We start from the raw sequence: 19,702 nt of genomic DNA, 5'->3' as shown, positions 1-19,702 counted from the left end.
TGAGGAGTTCGTAGTAATGTGCAATGGCTGGACAATGACCCTGTGAATTCGTAAAAGTACTTAAATATGTATATCTACATACATACATACATATTCTATATAAGCACATACTTATGCACATTTGCATGTGGCTTTCGTGTTTTTTCCACATATCTGTTGAGTGTTTTTTAGCAGTTGGGGCGAAAAAAGTTGTAGAAAATAATTTTCAATTGTTAACGACCTAAATTTCTTTTTGAATGACACGCGCGCTAAAATCCCGTTTATGCCTCCCTTGCGTCCTCAGACAGCGAAAGTGTCAGAGTTTTTATTTTGTTCTTAAAATTAAATTATTTTTCCTCCGCAAGTCCATATGTTCTTTGTAGCGCAGACAAATTAATTTTTCTTTGTATGAGTGGAGAGTGGATTGAATAGTGAAATTGCAGACTGCACTTCAATTAAGTTAAGCCATTACAGTTGCGCAAAAAATTAGCATACGTTTTAAGTTTTTCAGCGCAAGAATAAAATAAAAAAAAAATCTGAAAAGCGAACTTCTTTGTGAATTTCATAAGCTGCAGATGCTTTCCATTTCAATTCAACCGGGCTATTCGGCTATGTTCTTCGATTTCGATGTAACTCAAATATGTTGCTCTCTGGTCAAAATAATGAGGCACGTATTTTTTTGTTCAGCCGAAAAAAATTTTTTTCAAGATTTATCGGCACCTTTGTTTTTCGGCTCAAAATCGATGTTTTTCATTATATAAGAATTTTTTTTTTTAAATGCTCATAACTTAGTTAAAAATGAACCGATTTTAATGATTCTGGGTTCAAAATGATTGTCATTACTTACACAAGCGACTTCGTGTGCAAACAATAGCAAAAAGTATTTAAAATTTTTTTATTTTGCAAAAAATGAGTAGCTCAAATGTAAATTTTTGTGGTGTGACGATTTTTGCAAAAATGTCGAATTGAAAACAAAAATTCAAAAATAGAAAAAAAAAAATAATAAAAAAAAATAAAAAAAAAACAAAAAAAAAAAATAAAAGATAATGACAAAATAAATATCGCTCCAAAATGGTTTACAAAATTAGAGTTTTGATTTTTACTTTTGTTTATTTAGTGTCTATTATTTTTTTTAGAAAATCTTAATTCATTATACAACAAAAAGCCATTTCAAACTTTGTGCAAAAATTATGAAAATTCAGCAAAATTTCAAGCTTCTTAATCAGAATTTTTGGAGTAAGTTTTGGTATGCAAATGCAAATTGCAAGTGGCTACAAAATACTGTTGATTTTTTTAAATTTTTTTTTACTGACAGTACTACGACTTTTTTTTAATACGTACGTTTTCCAAATTTTTTATATGGAAGAAAGTGCTTGGACAGGGTTCGGCAACCTGCCGCTTTTTAGATCCCTACGCAAATATTATTTATTAACGAGGACTAGGCACCGATTCTATCTATCAGCCACTTCTATCTCTCGCTCACTAAAGAATTCTTAAACGAAATGGAGACTTAAGTATTCCTTCTTCACAGTTAGTTCTACTTCACGAACGTAAGGTGTTGAAACGTTACGCCTTGTGCTTGAATGAAAAAAGTACATTCCTAAATAAAAAAGGCATTAATATACCTGAATTAGGGAATGGGAAATGGTTGCAAAATTTAACTTCAAGTTGGATATCAAAATGAGCTGAATCTAAAACCGCAAGTAAATGGAAACCCAGCCTATGTTTTGTTAGAAGACTTAGTTTGTTTTGAACAAAAAATAAGAAAAATTAAAAATTCTCAAGCAATATCGAAATAAAACAGTGCAACTGTTGCAAATCATGAAAATGAGTGGGATTTTGCACAAGACCCGTATAAAATATGATTAATATTCTCTATGAAATTTATAGATCTGGGAAAATTTGCAATTTCGAAACATTGTGGATACTCTCGGTCGCCTAAATCATCTAACAAAGCACAGAATAAAAGAGCCACCGAAAAATTGTTTTCGATTTTTTTGGCACAGAATAGAAAATAGGTCGCCTAGTTTATTAGGAAACTAAATGGAAAAGAATTACTACATAACTAAAAAAGCTAATGTACATGGAGTTACATAACCGACTGTGAAATCGATGCACATATGTTAACAATGTTCTTAATGGCATTAATATTCTTAATATGTGGTTTCAACAAGACGTTGCCACATGCCACCCAGTCAATGAAACTATCCAATGAATTGCAAACGAAATTTTCGGCAAGAATAATTTGATATTTGGACAGCAATTTGACCGCCAAGATGGTCCGTTTCACTACCTTTAGCTTATTTTCCTATATAATTACAAAGTAACCAGAAACAATTAAAGTTTTCAAGTTTAACGTAAGTTGGACGCAAAATTTTTGCGATTTAGTCACAATTATGCCTAAATGTCGTCGAAAATTTCACCAAAAGAGTTGACATCTGTAAGCTCCATTAACATCCATGCCCCCAGTCAAGAACCACATCAAAATGCTCAGCCAGCAATTTATGCTTGGATGTTACTGTAGGAATAACCACTAGACATTTGCTAGAGCCTGAGCCATCCTAGAGGCGAGTCAGGAGACACATCTTCGACTTCACCAACGAGATCTAGGACCAAACACAATTGCAACTACTGGATCGGACAGTGTACAGACAGACATTAAACGACATGCATCTCGATACTCTCACCACCTTCCTAAACTCCCGACTCTCGAATGCCGTCATCGGAGCCCATCTACCACACATTGCAGACAAAGAACTTCATCTGTATCGTGGGATCCGTGTAATTTTGGGATTTATGTACGGCCACAGTTTGCGTTTTTGCCGAAGCCGAACCGAAACTGTAGCCGAAGTTCAGTTGTTCTCTACCATGGTGAAAATAATCCAGAGGTGTGGCCAACATCAGACAGTTAACCGGCTCTCATAGAATTTGAAAGAATTAGCTGATTGGCTCATGTCGCATGGGTTATAACAGTGGTTTGTTTACCATTAAACTTGCGTTGGTAATATACGAAAAAAATGAGCGAGCAGAACTCGGCTGCCACGTCACCGAATACTCGGCAGCCGAGTTCTGCTCGCTCATTTAATACAAAGTTTTAATGCGCTATAAAACTGCGTGCCGAATTTTTTTAAATTCTGATAAGAAAGTTTAATAGATTTTTGATGTTTAAATGTTAAAAAAGTTTGATGAACATATTTCGAGTTTTTATAAATCTTGAAGAAATTTTTATAAATCTTAATTTATATGATATTTTTTGAAGAAAAAATATATGAAAAAAAAACATTATAAAAAAATAATGGAATTAAAAAAGTATTAAAATAAAAAAAAAATATGAAAATAAGAAAATAAAAAAAAATTATAATTAAAAAAAGATACCAAAATTAAAAAAAATTACTATTATGAAAGTTAAAACAAAAATTAATAAAAAAAAGAATAATAATGTGAATTATTATAAAAATAAAAAAAAAAAAATAAAAAAAAATTATAAAAATTAAAAAAAAAGATTAATTATAAAACTTAAAAAAAAAAATAATTATGAATATTAAATAAATATTAATTATGAAAATAAAAAAACATTGCTACAATTAAAAAAAAATTATGATTTGGAATTAAGAAAAAAAAATGATTTACAATTAAAAAAAACTATGTCAATTAAACAAAATTATGAATATTAAAAAAACAAAATAATGTAGATTAAAAAAAAAAAGAAAATTAAAAAAAATTATTTAAAAAAAAATTAAGAAAATTAAAAAAATATTAAAATATAAAAAAAAACCAATTTACAAAAACAAAAAAAATGAAAAAACATTATTTACAGGGCCGTCGAGATAAATCCGGAATGTTGAACTTAAAGACAAAACTATTGGATATTTACTCAAAAAAGTTTTTTTTTGGAATTAACTTTGTATAATGTGAGTACACATATCATAGTTGAAAATTATTCAATGTAACCTCCATCTCGTGCAATTACCTGCTCCAGCCGGGACCTGAAGCGCCCACATGCGCGAGCTACCTCCTCTTTGTCCATTGTGGTCATCACTTCCTCGATGGTTGTCTTCAGAGCGCCCTTAGTGTTATGAGGTTTCACGTTAACTTTTGCTTCAACTGCGCCCCACACGTAATAATCAAGAGGATTGCAGTCTGAGCTTGAAGGTGGCCAAAAATCTGGTGACCAGTGGTAGGGTAGGTTATTCTGGAGCCAAGCCTGAGTCTTCTTTGCCTTGTGAGCAGGTGCGGAGTCCTGCTGAAACACATATTCTCTTCCAGCAGCCACACGGTCCATCCAGGGTTACGTTTTTTTGTAGCCAAACCACTCAATTATCTCTTTAGGACTTTTTCCGGCGCGAAGTGACTCTAGTATAGCAGCTCTTCTGTCCTGCTCTCGACTCATCGTTTCACTAGCACTTACTCCGGCACTCCAATATCAATCAGTAAACTATATACTAAAAATATGTCCCTTTATCCGCGGTATTAGTTTTAACGCTACTGCTCCAGAGCTTTCGAAATGTTTTCCGGATTTACCTCGACAGCCCTGTGCATAAAAAACGAAAATTTTCGACAATTAAAAAAAAAAGGTATGAAAATTAAAATTCATGGAACGTAGTCAAATGGTTATATGGCTTTTTGTTTTGGTATGAATTATATTTTTATGAAAAAGTACTCAAAAAAAAAAAAAAATAAATAAATAAATAGTCAAAAGTTGTCAATATGAAGTGTACAATTTCATTTGACGCTGACTGTATATTTGGCTGATAATGAATTTCCATTCAAAATACGTCTTTAATTTGATTTCAAAAAAGAAGCTCGAACTTTAAAGATCCTGTATATTTATTTTCACGTCACTGAATGCCATTTGCGAGTATAAGTTGTATGATTTCAGCTTGTTTTGATATTTAAAAAAAAATTTTTTTTTTTGTTTTTTTAACTTTTTTGTAATTTTTTTAAATTTTTTTTTTTATATTTTGTTATTTATTTTTATTGTTTAATAATTGTCACTTTACTTGTTTCTAGTCTCTTCTGCTAGCACACCAGTATTATTGTTTTTTGTTTTTTCACTGGTCATGCGCGTATGCATTTCGCTGTTTTTTGCTTTTCTTGTTGTGTCTTTATTAATTTTTATTATCTTACGCTTGTTTTATTAACTCTTCACGCGGATTAATATTTCGTAGAAAGTATATCTGCTTATACTCGTATTTAGTGCTTATATCTATCCATATGTTTGTACATCTTATTTGTACTTGTACTTTTCGCTTGAGTGCCTCGTGTATAATTCGTTATACACTCGCATATATTTGGCCTGCCCCAGTTGCGTTTGAAGCAATACGAGGCAAAGCATCTGAATGTGTACTAAAAGTTTACAGTGAAAGTCAATATAAATTCCTTCTATTTCGATATCCATTTGAAGTCATCTAAATGCCATATCGTAATCGATCACGCCTACGAGGCTTCGCAATCGATATCCGCTTTACTTTCTTCATCCAAGGAATATCTTTGGCCTAAGAGATTTGTTTAGTTTTTTAAAGCTTCATATTGAGTATAATTTTCATATTGCATAGCTTATTTTTGCATTGCGATATCGTAAATTACCTATCATACCTTGTAATCTCCTGACCTACTCATTTGCTTCATTAACTGAATGTAGATATTTCATTCTGCAGCTTGCTTGTATCCAGAGTCTTTAGCCATTATGGTCTGGGTTGCCAAAAAGCTTTATTTTGCCCTACCTAATAGTTTCTGATTTTTCTTCATCACAGTAAGTTCTGCAAAGTCCTTGTTGTTGTTATAGCAGTTTATCAAGCCCTACCGGTGTGAAGTAGCCTCCGATCGTCTTGGTCTAACTCATCTAATGGTAGACCTAAGAAACATGCCATTTTGACGGGTTGGGTCCAGAGCGAGAGGTGTGTTAGGTGAGAGGCTATAAAAGGGCTTAAAATAGGTGGTTAGTATCGAGCGGGGTCACTTCACATACCGGCCATATATTGAATATATCGGGGCTGATTCTGAAAAGGTAGGATTTTAATCAGCTACAATATACAGAACGTAATTGAGCCAAAATTACTCGGGTCTCACGAGGCAGTCGAAGCTCTTCGTCTGCAAGGAATGGTGGTTGAACTCCGATGACGACATTCGGGGGCCTGGAGTTTAGGAGCATGGTAGGAGACTCACGATGAATGTAGCTCAATGTCTGTCTGCACTCTGTACAATTCAGTAGTTGCAGTCGTGCAGTTCTCGTCAGTATAGTCAAAGAGACGAGACATCTCGCCTGGGAGATGGCTCGTAGAGTCAAGTACCTGCAACGCTGGTTATTACGGGTAAAGTCCTTGTCGTTCTGTTTACGTTCGCAAACCTTGTGAATATGCCCACATACCCATAGTGCCACCGTAATGTTCAAGTAGAGTTCTCACCTAGCGTGAGCATTTGCCGTAATTTTCTTATCTTCCAATGGGGCCATTTGATCTTGGTTTGATATGTTTCTTGTCTCTTTGGGGAAAAATTTCCTAAGCATGAGCTTTTTCAGTTAGCAAACGTCTTATGTAATTTCTTCTAGGACTTTGAGAAGCTTACTGAATTTAATGCCTTCTTCGAACTTCACTCGGAGGTTTGTCATTCTCTGCGTCCACTATTAGAAAAAACTTACTCTATTATTTTCGATGTTTCATGCACGAAGCTTCGAGCCGGGGCCCTATTGAATGGTAGTCACGCACCCATCGACTCGGTTATGGCACTAGTAAGGTCCGGCTAAATATCTTTTGATAAATTTAGTGAGTTTGCAATTTGTAACTCCTCTGGTTCCTCTTGAAAAGTACATCAAAAGAGGCGAGTGAAGTTGTAAAAGGAAAAAGTTGAAGGTTAAAAAGTACCTAAACAGTACTTCCAGTGGTAAATATTGTGGTTTGAAACTGAGACTGGAAGCTCTCTGGATAAATGTTTCTAACAAACACTTCTATTCAACAATGGAGTTCAACCAAAATTGTTACAAAAAAGTTTACAGGTGAATGTTACCATTTAAGTTGTGAGGCGAAGCATATTACCCGAATCGTTTACGTTGCAGACGTTGACAATTCTATTATACTTCTTCTCGAATTCTACTTCTTCTTTTACTTGAACGAAATGAACTGAAATTCGATCTGTTAACTTTTGTATTTTTTCTCTTCACTATAGTTTGACATTTGAAATTTGAAATATGTCAACTTATTGAAATTCAAATATTCATCCGTAGATAAAAATTACTTCGAAATTTCTTCAACACAAAACATTTCGGCATTTGATTTCGCTTAAAATTTTCCAACGCAATAGATGCATTCAAACAAATTTTGACTCAAACTAAACAGACTAAAAGGAAACCACTTACGCTAGTTAGTATCCTTGTTTGTTTTACCAGGATTGATCTCGCACGCTCGAACATTTCTAGACAATGTTGGTTAGACAATATCCTTGTTGCTTTTTCACACCTAATAAACAACGGCACAGGTATGTTGAACCAGATCCATTATTTGCGCCATTCCATAGGTGTAAACCAGGATCGAAGGGCAGCATTATCTATGACCTGTATAAAACACCCGGAATCTCTGAGCGAATGATAAAATCTCTACTTTTATCGGATTGTCCAGAGAAGAAATGCAAATGTGGTGACGCATGGAATGGACAAGATCCCTTGGGATCCATACCTTTTACCAAAGATCTTACAGAGGAGGCGCTCGTTACTGAAAAGGATTCCCAGCAGCAACTACTAATGGAAAGACTGGGATTCTTCGAGGACGGCACATTCATGTCGGAAGAGGAAAAGATGCGTGAGTGGTTAAAAGAGTTAAACAAAATTTATAACGATTACAACAATAATTACATAAGTATCAAGCATAGAAAAGGCAAACGACGACGCAACAGTACATACTTGGACTATCCATTATTTTATACTGACTCCAAAACTAATTACATAAATAACAATCTTAAAAAAGGCGAACCACAAGGCAGAGCAGATTCGCTTGTAAGCTATGGAGCTAGACTATCAGCTAGATCAAGATTGGGAGATAGCGAATGGCGTGAATCTAAAGATTTTGGAGCGTGGTATGCAAGATGGAGAGAAAATAACGAATTTCCACTCGAATTATCTCAAGATTTGAAAGAAGATATGGAAAAATTGATTTATCGTTTAAGAAGCTCCAAAGGAGCAGGTGATAGGCAGTCGTTAAAGACATTGCTTTACTATCCGCCATATGTTGCAGGGCAAGAAAATGTTTGGAAAACTTTAAGTCCTGATTTCGGTGCCGCAGATTTGAGAGATAAGCTGCAACAACTTGGTCATCAAACAGAGTTCAGCATGTGGAGAATGTTAGCATTAGATTGCATAATCAAGGGACAACCAATACCATATCATCTTTACGATAGTAAACTATTAAGAGAACTTAGAGCGGATCTGCAAGAACTTTTAGCAAAAATAAGCACACAAAATGAAGAGGAAATGATTCGCTCAAAACTATAAGGAAGAAGTTATAATCTGATTATAGCGCGCTGAGTTTGTGTTTGTTAAGTGGTGCGTAAAACTGAAGATTGCGTGAAATACGATGAAACTAAATTAATTAAAATTAAATTATACAGACTAGTTTTTAATATTTTTTATATATGTACATATGTGGTTTCATCTCTCGGTATAAGGGGGCGACCACCGTAGCCGAATGAGTTGGTGCGTGACTACCATTCGGGATTCAGAGAGAACGTAGGTTCGAATCTCCGTGAAACACCAAAAGGAAGACATTTGTTATTTATCTAATAGCGGTCGTCCCTCGGCAGGCAATGATTTGACTTTATTTCTGCCATGAAAAAGCTGCTCATAAAGAAATATCTGACGTTCGGAATCGGCTTAAAATTGTAGGTGCCTCCATTTGTGGAACAACATCAAGGCGCACGCCACAAGCAGGAGGAGAAGCTGGTCCAAACACCCAAAAAAATAAGGTGTAAGTGCCAATTATATATACATATGTGAGGGAAAGCTGCAGCACTGGTGGCCTGGTTCACCACGTATAAGTGATAGAACCTCCTACGACGTTACCGAAACGACGCTGATGGGATTATATTTGACGAACGGCAGATATGGTAGCCGATTGGATTTATGCGTGACTACCATTCAGGAGTTCATAGGTTCGAATCGGTGCATGAAACAGCAAAACACAATAGAAAAGGTTTTTTCTAAAAGCGGTCGCCCCTCGACGGGCAATTGTTAACCTCTGAGTAGATTTCTGCCATCACAAAGTTTTTCAACAAACCCGCCAGCCATTCAGTGGCGGCAAAAAAACCTCAGCTTGTGGGATGAACGTCTTGATAAGTAGCAGATCGGCCAGGCACAGAATTTACAAATGACAAACTCCCTTTTTCCGTCCATTTGAGTTGGATGATCTTGTGAGTAAATAGTTGCATCAGGATCGATTCAGATCATAGTGTTCAGTTATTTATCACAAAATTGACCCAAGTCCACTGAGCATGGAGAGTTTACTCATTCCGTAGGTGGTATCAAATCTGCTTGTTACCACTTCTCTGTTGCCATAACAACCAGTCAGTATTTTCGTATACTCTTTTGAACAATTCCACTTGAAAAAGCCAAGTGAAAATTTAATCATTTCACTTAAACTCTCATGTTGACGTAAGGTCTCCCGTTGACAGATGTTCCAAAGCTTGAGACGTCAAACTAAGACCCATATTTAGGTTATAAGACTAGGTAAATTGGCAGTGGTGCTTGATTGGACTCGAAGTACAGAGTTCAAGTGCGAGAGAGTTTCACCGTTTTAGAAGCGGTAAAGGAACCAGATTTTATAGTAGTAGATCCAAGCTTATAGGTCAGATGATATTTGTTTACTGGTAATGATCGCGCACGTCTGGCTAGACCTCTTCTACTTCTGTTTTCGTAGAGTTGTCAGTTATACAGATCGCCAGACAGATACTGGCATACGAACTTTGCGTTCGTGGAGTCTACTGTTGATGTGCGACTTTAGCGAACTCTGCAAATGTATGTCAATCGACGGAGCACTGCTTTCATCGCAGAAAAATCGGTTGAGCAAGTAGTTTAATGGCAAATGTGGAAAATAACCATGTTTCCTTATCCCTTTTTTCTTTCATTCTCCGCTAATCCATTGCAGTTGCTGCAGGGTTTTCTTCAATGGGCTGAAAGAACTCCCAAAGGCGAAAATAATAATTTAATTTAATTAATGGAAAAACAATTCATTTTACATGTTTTTTTACATGTACTACCCTGCTTGGTGAGGAATAGAATTAAATTGAAATCATTTAAGCTTAATTAATATACTGAAACTGCGGCCTCGGTAGTTTATCGTGAGTGCACTAGCCTGCCATCCTAGAGGTTGTGGGTTCGAATCCCACGTAAAGCACGGTCCTCGCACTTTTCCAAACTTTACTAATTTCTATTAGAAAAAAAAAATCATTCCTCAACCCCAACAACCTTATCCTTCCAATCCTTATTCCCGCGCAAAAGTCAGCGCATTATTTGCATTGTGGCTGCTAAAACAAGCAAAAAGCTAAGAAAAAAGACACAATTATACATTGTATCAGTGACGCCAGCAAGAGGAAGCGGGCAATCGCGGTAATAGCGCAGACACACTAAATTTACCGAAGTCCTCAACCATCTGTGTGATCCTTCTGCCAGAAAAATGTGACACACAGATGACGCTTCAAGCACTAAGAAGGCGTTGTTCCTAAGCAACGTCAGCTGCATAAATCAAAACAGATTAAAGAAACCAACGCAAGACTGAGTCTTGTCGAGGCCCTATGCTCCCGAGTGGAGTGAACAAGGAAAACAAAAAATATTCTGGAACGAATTTAATTGAATTTGAATTTAACTGAATTGAATTGAATGAAATAAACTTGAACTGAATTGGGTTAATTTGAATTAAATTAAAATTCTAAATAGAACTGAAATGAATTGAACTGGACTAAAATGAAATTAAATCAGACTAAATTGAATTAATTTCAATATTTCAAAAAAAAAAAATAAATAAATTTAATATACTTGAATCGAATTGGATTGAATGAATTTTATTGAATATAATTTAATTAAATAGCATTGAATTAATATAAATTAAATTGAATTAAATCGAATTGGACTGAATTGACTTATTGAATAGAATTAAATGACATTGAAATAATTCAGATTAAAATAAATTAAATTTTATTGAATTATTATAAATTACATTGAATTAATCTATATTAAATTGAGTTAAATTAAACTGAGTTGAATTAAATTTAACTAATCTAGATTAAATTGAATTAAATTAATCTGAATTGAATTAATCTAGATAAAATTGAATTAAGTTAAATTGCATTAAATTAAACCGAATTTATGTAAATGAAATTAAATTTAACTAATTTGATGTCAATTCAACTGAATGAATTTTATTGAATAAATTAATTATTAAAACAAATGATTTAAATTGCATTGAAATAATAATTTAAATCGAATTGAGGTGAAGGAAAGTAAATAAAATGATTTGAAATAAAATAAAATTGAATTAAATTGATTAAAATAAGACAAAAAAAATTAATTTAACTGAAAAAAAAAAATTGAATAATAATTGAATTTAATTGAACTGAATCGAGCTGGACCCATTCAATCAGCCTTATTGTAAACTTCGCGTGAATGCAATTCCCAATGGAAAAATTCCCACATTTGTTCTGTTCTTATTCTGAACTTCACATGTGAAAAATTTCCCATTTTCGAAAAATTACCCTAAACGTCAACAAATTTATTTCCATGTGAATGTATAGAATTTGTTCGCAAAACTGAAAGTGGGGAACAACACTCGATAAAATGTAAGGATTGTTTATTGCTTATTAAACTTAGTTAAGAATTATTTTATATCACATTAGGTCTATAAACAAAACACAGTTGACTTTCTTGGTAAGCACTATGGCCGAAAATCCTGAAATAGGAAAGGGCTTCCAAAAAAAAAATAAAGATAAAGTGCTGGCTTTTTGGAAGAAATTGAACAATTCCCTCAATAGCATGGGCCCACCATCAAAATCAATCTCCGAATGGAAAAAGGTGACTATCAATGCAATGTGGCTATGGAATGTGCCATAATTTATATAGCCATTGCTTACAGGTTTGGATTGATCAAAAACGATACGTACGAAACAAGGCTGTCGAAAATACCAAAAATAGGAAAAAGACCGGTGGAGGACCTTGCAAGCAACATGTTTTTTCTGTATTAGAACAGTCAATTTTGGATATAACTGCGTCAGTAGCAGCTGCGGAAGGTGTCGAAGATGGCAAGCCTTTTGGTTTGAATGCAACGAAATTAACTGGTAAGCAACGTGAAAATAACAGTAGTGATAAAGATAACAGCTCTAGTGAGGACTCTGAAGTGGAATGTAGTTGCATGGACAAGTGCTTGGACGAAAATAGCACCGAAACTGCCGGTGACACGCAAAGGGAAAGTGCTTTGCCTGCACAAAAAACCAGCCAGCAAACTCGCAAAAAAATTAACCCTTCGGAGCTATTAAACATTGAACTAGATGTTCAAAAAGAAATGAATGACAACGTCAGAAAGGGATTGGAAATCCAGAGTCATCACTATACTGAAATAGAAGGCCACTTAAAGGAATTAAACCAAGGCCTCGAAAACTTTCAAAATATTCAAAACAGTTTACTAAAGGAAACAAAACGCCACAATTCGGAAATTGAACGGCTCAGAAAAATTGAAGTTGACCGTAAACTCATACTTATAAACAGCCAAATCGAGGTTCAAAATTTGAAAATACTAGCTGCAAAGATAAGCTTAGGCATTAATTAGAATGTTTCGAACGTTTTTGTAAAAAAAATTAGTTTTATGTACTTTATTTTTGGAAATTGGTAAAGCAAGATTAACAATAAAGCCGCTTTTGAGCTAATATCTACAAATCGGACATTTCTTTGAAGAGTGTCATTCAATTATAAAAACATTTGTCATAAATTTACATAAGGCAGTTGCCTATATTTGCTCTAATACGCTTAGCCTCATTGAGGTATGATGAATGCGATTCAGATTCTTCAAACTGCACGGGTTCAGAAATTTCCGGTTGAGAAGCTCTATTTGAACTAAAAGGTGTGTCATCGCATCGATACTTTAAGCATATATTGTGCAACGCGCAACAGACATTAGTAATTTGAACTGCTTTCTTAGGCGAATAATGTAGCTCAAAAACATTCAATACTTCAGATAAGACGTGGCTAAAACTTGACTGTGATAAGCCAACATCCACTTGCCTCCCTACTCCTTTTTGGTATGCTCCTTCACCAAAAAATCTTAGAGCAGCTGAAAGCTTTACGACTGTGTCTATTGCAAAACGTTTACGTGCCACTGGCAGACCACTGTGCAATACATCCAACAAATATTTGAACGCCGGCTTATTTATTCTATACAATTGGTGAAAGCTACACATGTATAAATAGTTAAAACGCGATTATTTATTTGGTTTACGAGTATAATAATTTGCATGTTTACCTTGCATTGGGTAATTCAAGGGGATTACTCTTGTCGCGTAATATCCTCCTGGACACTCGTTCAGCCAATTGCTGACTGGTATTAGTTTCCTCTTGAATTAAACAAAGGCGCAAGTAAGCACTAATCATTTTAATTTAAATATTTAACGCAGAAATAAAAATGTTTGCCTACACAATTTATTTTACACAGCAATTTTTTCTGGAAAAATTTGTAAACAAAACATGAGTGATGTTCACAATAGCATATTCGAAATTCGAATATAAGGATTGATTCACATGAAATTAACGATACGAATTTTTTGTTCATGGGAAATAAAAAATTCATGGGATTGATTTATTCACATGAAGTTTACAATAAGGCTGAATTACATCGGATTAACCTAAATTAATTGGAACTGAATTTAATTAAATTGAGTTATTCGGAATAAAAGTTGAATTGAATTTACTTGAACTGAATAAATGAAACAAGTAAACTAAAATCGAATTAAGTTGAATTGAATCGAATTAGACCGAATATATTTTATTGAACTGAATTAAATTAAATTTACTTGAACTGTTATAAATAAAATGAAATTAAATCGTCCTCAATAAAATTGAATTGAACTGAATTTAAAACTACCTGCCCAATGTAAGGCGTTTCGACTACTAACTTTAACGCCCAGGTTAGGTTAGGTAAATTTGGTTGATCTGAATAGTTCTCACATAGGCCACAAAGGTCCGTAGTGCTACCAGTGTTGTTGGAGTCGTTTTAAACATAAGTAGTTCGTGATACACATCTTGGCAAGTCTTAATACACAGTTTAAGCTTTTGTCAGCAATCCCCTTCAAAGATGAAAAGTATACCGATCCCAGGCAGTTGTAATGAGTACTGCTTAGAGCAGGACAGTGGCAAATCAGGTGTTCTAACGTACCCCTTTCTTCTTCGCATAAATTAAAGGCGCCGTTTTGGACGAGTCCCATTTTAGCTGCGTGGTATGGAGTGAGACAATGTCCCGTTAATATTCTAATCAATATTTTACATTCCTTCCTTGGGAGTGATACATTAAAGTTGGCTTTTTTTTTTGTGTTGCAAGTTCGTAGCAATATTTTGGGAATCCTGTGAGAGGTCGAAGTTTTTTCATGTAGACTGTGATTCCAGAGTTAGTTCCTCCTCTAGTTCCGTCTTCAAAAGTGAGAGTGAGCGGTCTATATTGCACGTACTCATACTAGGCAAGCGGGTGCTTGTCCTAACAGGCCTAATGCCTTACGCCTAACTAACGTATAAAAATATCACTGGTTTTGTGGGTTTAAATTTATTTAAATTATAATAATTTAAAATTAAATTAAATCCAATTCAATATAAATTAACTTGACTTTACTAAAATAAATAAACAAATCAAATACATCGTTCCACTCCGAGTACATTAATATACTCCAATAGTATTAATTTGCACATGCTTTTGCTCCTTCACAATTCTAATGTATTTTTATGTTGCCATATAAAATTTGTAACGGATTCACTCAATTGAAACAAATGCGCATTCCAGAAACTTTCATTTTTTTTCTCTATTCGCCGCCAACAGTCGTTACGCCAATAACTTTGCTCGATTTCAATTTCAAATGCAGAGTGAAATTAAGCACCCGTTGGAGAGCTATGAAAACAAATTCACACACACACACGTAAAATGCAGGCATGTGCGGGCATGAATTTCGAAACGCTGGAAAGATAAAAAAATGACAAGTTTTCTATTAAGGCATCTCAAATTACAAACAATCGACCGGTCGGCTGCCTGCTGCCTGCCGCTTTGCCAACATCGCCCATCAAACGCAGTTGGTCACCCATATTGGTTGCCCCTGTTGTTGCTTATTTATTGCTTCTTAGGCCTGAAACTCATTGAAGCGTTGACTATACTCCACATTTGTTCTTGTTGTTGCTGGCTCGCTATAGATGCGATCAACCAACAGCAGTTGCCACACAAAATGTGATGCCGGTTTGGATGCTTCAAGTGGCTGGCGACCGCATTGCTGCAGCTGCGTATAGAATCGCCACAGAGGGGGCGCAGTTCTTGATACATCTTATGTGCAAACATACATACATGTATATGTGCTTATGTAAATTCTGAGCTGGCTCACAGAGGAAGCAGTGAATTGAGTATTTTATTGCTATTAACTTTTTTATTTTTTTTTGCAAATTGTTAGGCGCGTTTATTGTATATTTTGTTTTTTTTTTGTCGTGTTTCGTAGCTGTTCAGCTGTTGCTTAACCGCGAAATAATGCAAATGCACTTAGTAACTGGCGGCCGGCCCAAGTTTGCCAGTAGTTGTTGGGTGTAGAATATTGCATAAATTCGCTTAGATTAGAAAAAAATGCGAGAAGTGGAAAATTGTGTACAATGGCGCGCATTACGAATTTGCATCATATAATTTTTCGCGCAACTGTGTTATATTTTTATTGGTGTGAATTTCAGTGCAATGAGACGAAATCGTTTTTATTCTCATTTTAATGCATCAATTGGTGGCCGTATTTTGATATGGGTGGAAATACTAATATGATATAATAATAAGTTGTAACTGTTTACTGGTATTTCCGTTATGAAAATCCACTTAAGGTATGTATGTACAGTGCCAAAGAAAATTGCATTGCACTTTTTACACGTTATGCATATACCGTTATATTTATTTATTTATTTTTTTATTGTATGTGCATTGTTTGACAAGTTAAAAAAAAACTTTTTTTATTGTTTGATTTTATTTTATTTCACTTTATGTTTTTTTTTGTTACACAAAAATTTATTTTACGTTCTTTTAGTTAAATTTTTTTGTTTGATATTTTGTCTTTATTTGATCCTTTTTTTTTTGTTTGATATTTTGTCTTTATTTGATCCTTTTTTTGTTTGTTTGATATTTTGTCTTTATTTGTCCTTTTTTTTGTTATTTTATTATTTTTATTTTTTATTTTTTTTTTATTATTTGTGTTTTTAATTTGGTTAATATTTATTTTTATTTAATATAATATTTTTGGTTTAACTTACATAATGTTTATTTGTATATAATTTTTTTTATAATGTTTTATTTTGTTTTTAATTATTTTAATTTAAGAGTTTTGGATTTGGGTTGGGTTGGGTTGGTTTAAGGGTGACCCCGCATCGGAGTGCCACATAGACCGCAAGTTGGGTCCGTTGTGGTGCCCTAGAGCTCATTATGTTATATGATTTCCCCACCTAACCGAGATTTTTATTATAGATTTTGGTCCAAAATATTAATTCGTTTCGAGAATTTGATGAGAGATTCGATTTTCAGATCCGAGAGTACTGAAAGATTGTCAATTGTTGAAAAGCCTAGAAGAGCGAGTCGACTTCTGGCTAGACCGGGACAACTGCACAGCAAACGTCTGCTCGATACTTCCTCATCTTCGTCCTCGCAGTATTTGCACAGGTCGTTTCGAGGAACCCCGAGCCGACGTGCGTGAGTGCCCAAAAGGCAGTGATCGGTGATAAGGGATATTATATGCCTTAGTTCGTGTTTCGAAAAACTTATAAGGATTTTTGTCTGTTTCAGATTGTAGGATGGCCAGATTTGTCTGGTCGTAACGCAAGTAGTTTCCACTCGCCACCTCCGATCAGCAATGCTGTGAAATTCTCGATCAATGATCATTTTACATGATGCGAGCGGAATGTGGATTGTGGGTAAGTTACTAACATTTGATTGCGCAGCTCCAGCTCTTGCGAGCTCATCAGCATGGCAGTTTTACCTTCAAATCCACTGTGACCCGGTATCCAGATAACTTGGACAGAATTCTGAACACTTATCTCGTTAAGAGATAAGAGACAGGATTGAACCACATCTGAGTGGGTACAAGAGGGGCTGAGTGCTCGAAGGGCCGCTTGACTGTCAGTGAAAAAGCGGATATCATCTAGTGATATTCTCTTTTCTAAGAGAGTTTTTGCAGCATACCAAAGAGCGCATACTTCCGCTTGGAATACACTACAGTGGTCGGGTAGTCGAAATGATAGATTGATGTCAGGGGAATTGGAAAAGATTCCAAATCCCACTTTTTGTTTATATAACTTTAATTAATAGTAATTATTTTGTAATTTAAATTATTTATTTCTCATTAATTTAATTTTGTTTTATTTTATTTTTTTTTACCTTTTTTTTTAATTTTTGTTTTATTTTTTTAATATTTTTTATTTATTTTTTTGTTAATTAATTTAATTTTTTTATTTCTTTTTTTTATTACTTTAGCTAATAGTAATTTACAGTTTTTCTTCTTTTTAATCATATTTTATTTTGTTATTTAATTTATTTATTTTTCATTAATTTAATTTTGTTTTATTTTATTTTTTTAATTTTATTTAAATTTTTTTTTTTTGTTTTGTTTTGTTTTAATTTTTTTTTTGTTTATTTTTATTTATTTTTGGTTTATTTTTATTTCTTTTTTAATATTTTTTTTTTAATATTGTTTTGTTTTGTTATTTAATTATATCTTTTTATTCCGTTTTTTTATTACTTTAGTTAATAGTTATTTACAGTTTTTCTTCTTTTTATTCATATTTTATTTTGTAATTTAATTAATTTATTTTATTCTATTTAAATTTTGTTTTATTAATATATATTAAGTTTTATTTGTTGTTGTTTTTGTTTTTAAGATTTTTGTTTATTTTTATACTGCTTTATTTCAATTTATTTTTGTGTTAATCTATTTTATTTAGTTTTTTAATAATTTTTTTAATCCTTTTAATGATTTTTTTTAATACTTTTTTGTAATTCAATTTAATTTTTCTTTATTCTATCTGGTTTTGTTTATAATTGTTTTGGCTGTATGATTTTCATTTTTATTTAATTTTTGACTTTATTATATAATTTTTTTTAATTTTTTTAAATCTTATTTTTCTTTAAGTAATTTTTTTAATAAATTTTTTTATTCTATTCAATTTTTTTAAATAATTTTTTTTTATATTTTTGTAAAATAATTTTTTTATGTTTTTTTGAATACATTTTTTTAATTTTTTAATTTTTTTTTAATAAAGTTTTTTATTTTTTTTTTTTCAATAATTTCTTTTATTTTTTTTTTTTTAAATTGTTTTCTTTTTTCTTAATTACATTTTTTTTTTTAAATAAATTTTTTTATTGTTTTTTTTTTGTAATACATTTTTTTGGTTGGTTGGTTGGTTTAAGGGTGACCCCGCATCGGAGTGCCACATAGACCGCAAGTTGGGTCCGTTGTGTTGCCCTAGAGCTCATTATGTTATATGATTTCCCCACCCAACCGAGATTTTTATTGTAGATTTTGGTCAACGATATTAATTCGTTTCGAGAATTTGATGAGAGATTCGATTTTTAGGTTCAAGAGTACTGAAAGATTGTCAATTGTTGGAGAGCCTAGAAGAGCGAGTCGACTTCTGGCTAGACCGGGACAACTGCACAGCAAACGTCTGCTCGATACTTCCTCATCTTCGTCCTCGCAGTATCTGCACAGGTCGTTTTGAGGAACCCCGAGCCGACGTGCGTGAATGCCCAAAAGGCAGTGGCCGGTAATAAGAGATATTATATGCCTTAGTTCGTGTTTCGAAAGGCTTATAAGGGTTTTTGTCTGTTTCAGATTGTAGGATGGCCAGATTTGTCTGGTCGTAACGCAAGTAGTTTCCACTCGCCACCTCCGATCAGCAATGCTGTGAGTTCATTGATTTACTTTTACATTTACATTTTTTTAATTTATTTTATATTTTTTTATGTGTATTTTAATATTTTTATGTGTATTTTAATATTTTTATATATTCTTTTTAATGTTTTATTTATTTTAATGTATTTACTTATTTTCTGCTGTCCTGATCTCCTCGTGGAGCATTGGGCCTGATTTATTTAACTTTATTTTAATTGTTTTTCTTTTATTAATTTAATTGTTTTATATACAATTTCATTTTATTTTATTGTCAAAGTTTTTATATAAGAATATGTTTGTCACTTGTTTTAATTTTTTGTTTATCACTTAATCTCGCTATCCGCTATTTGGTATTGCTGCACTCACCGTTTTCAATTTCATTATTTGTTCAGCAATTCAGCTTTTTGCTTTTCAGCCAATTTACTGCTCTGAGTCGCTTAGTAACCACTACCACTCATGATTATTTATTTACTCTGCTGTATGTGTTCATTTAGTTTACAACATAACATTAACATATGTAGATACATGCATACACGCACACATACATACCGACATACCGTGTCAGCATATATGTGTAAGTATGCCTAGAGTTGAGATT

General features: G+C 33.4%; 2 protein-coding genes across 2 annotated transcripts; both read left to right on the top strand.

Moving 5' to 3' along the window:
* Positions 1-7,164: 7,164 nt before the first annotated feature.
* On the top strand, positions 7,165-8,566 carry LOC129248655 (uncharacterized). The gene is made up of 2 exons (XM_054888288.1): positions 7,165-7,334; positions 7,391-8,566. Exon 2 carries the CDS (start codon positions 7,394-7,396, stop codon positions 8,456-8,458), a length of 1,065 nt encoding a protein of 354 aa, XP_054744263.1. The 5' UTR covers positions 7,165-7,334; positions 7,391-7,393; the 3' UTR covers positions 8,459-8,566.
* Positions 8,567-11,890: 3,324 nt separating this feature from the next.
* Positions 11,891-12,776, top strand: LOC129247488 (uncharacterized). Its single transcript, XM_054886628.1, has 2 exons — positions 11,891-12,025; positions 12,087-12,776. Exons 1-2 carry the CDS (start codon positions 11,891-11,893, stop codon positions 12,774-12,776), a joined length of 825 nt encoding a protein of 274 aa, XP_054742603.1.
* Positions 12,777-19,702: the final 6,926 nt, after the last annotated feature.

Source organism: Anastrepha obliqua, chromosome 5 (assembly GCF_027943255.1).
Source record: "Anastrepha obliqua isolate idAnaObli1 chromosome 5, idAnaObli1_1.0, whole genome shotgun sequence".
NCBI lineage: Eukaryota > Metazoa > Arthropoda > Insecta > Diptera > Tephritidae > Anastrepha > Anastrepha obliqua.
The sequence above is the reverse complement of the archived record's forward strand: the minus strand, read 5'-3'. Positions and strand labels throughout refer to the sequence as shown.

Coding starts and splice junctions, on each gene's coding strand:
- LOC129248655 (XM_054888288.1), top strand. CDS start 7,394: ATGTTGGTTAGACAATATCCTTGTTGCTTTTTCACACCTAATAAACAA.
- LOC129247488 (XM_054886628.1), top strand. CDS start 11,891: ATGGCCGAAAATCCTGAAATAGGAAAGGGCTTCCAAAAAAAAAATAAA. Junction 12,026..12,086: donor CAATCTCCGAATGGAAAAAG/GTGACTATCAAT, acceptor CATTGCTTACAG/GTTTGGATTGATCAAAAACG.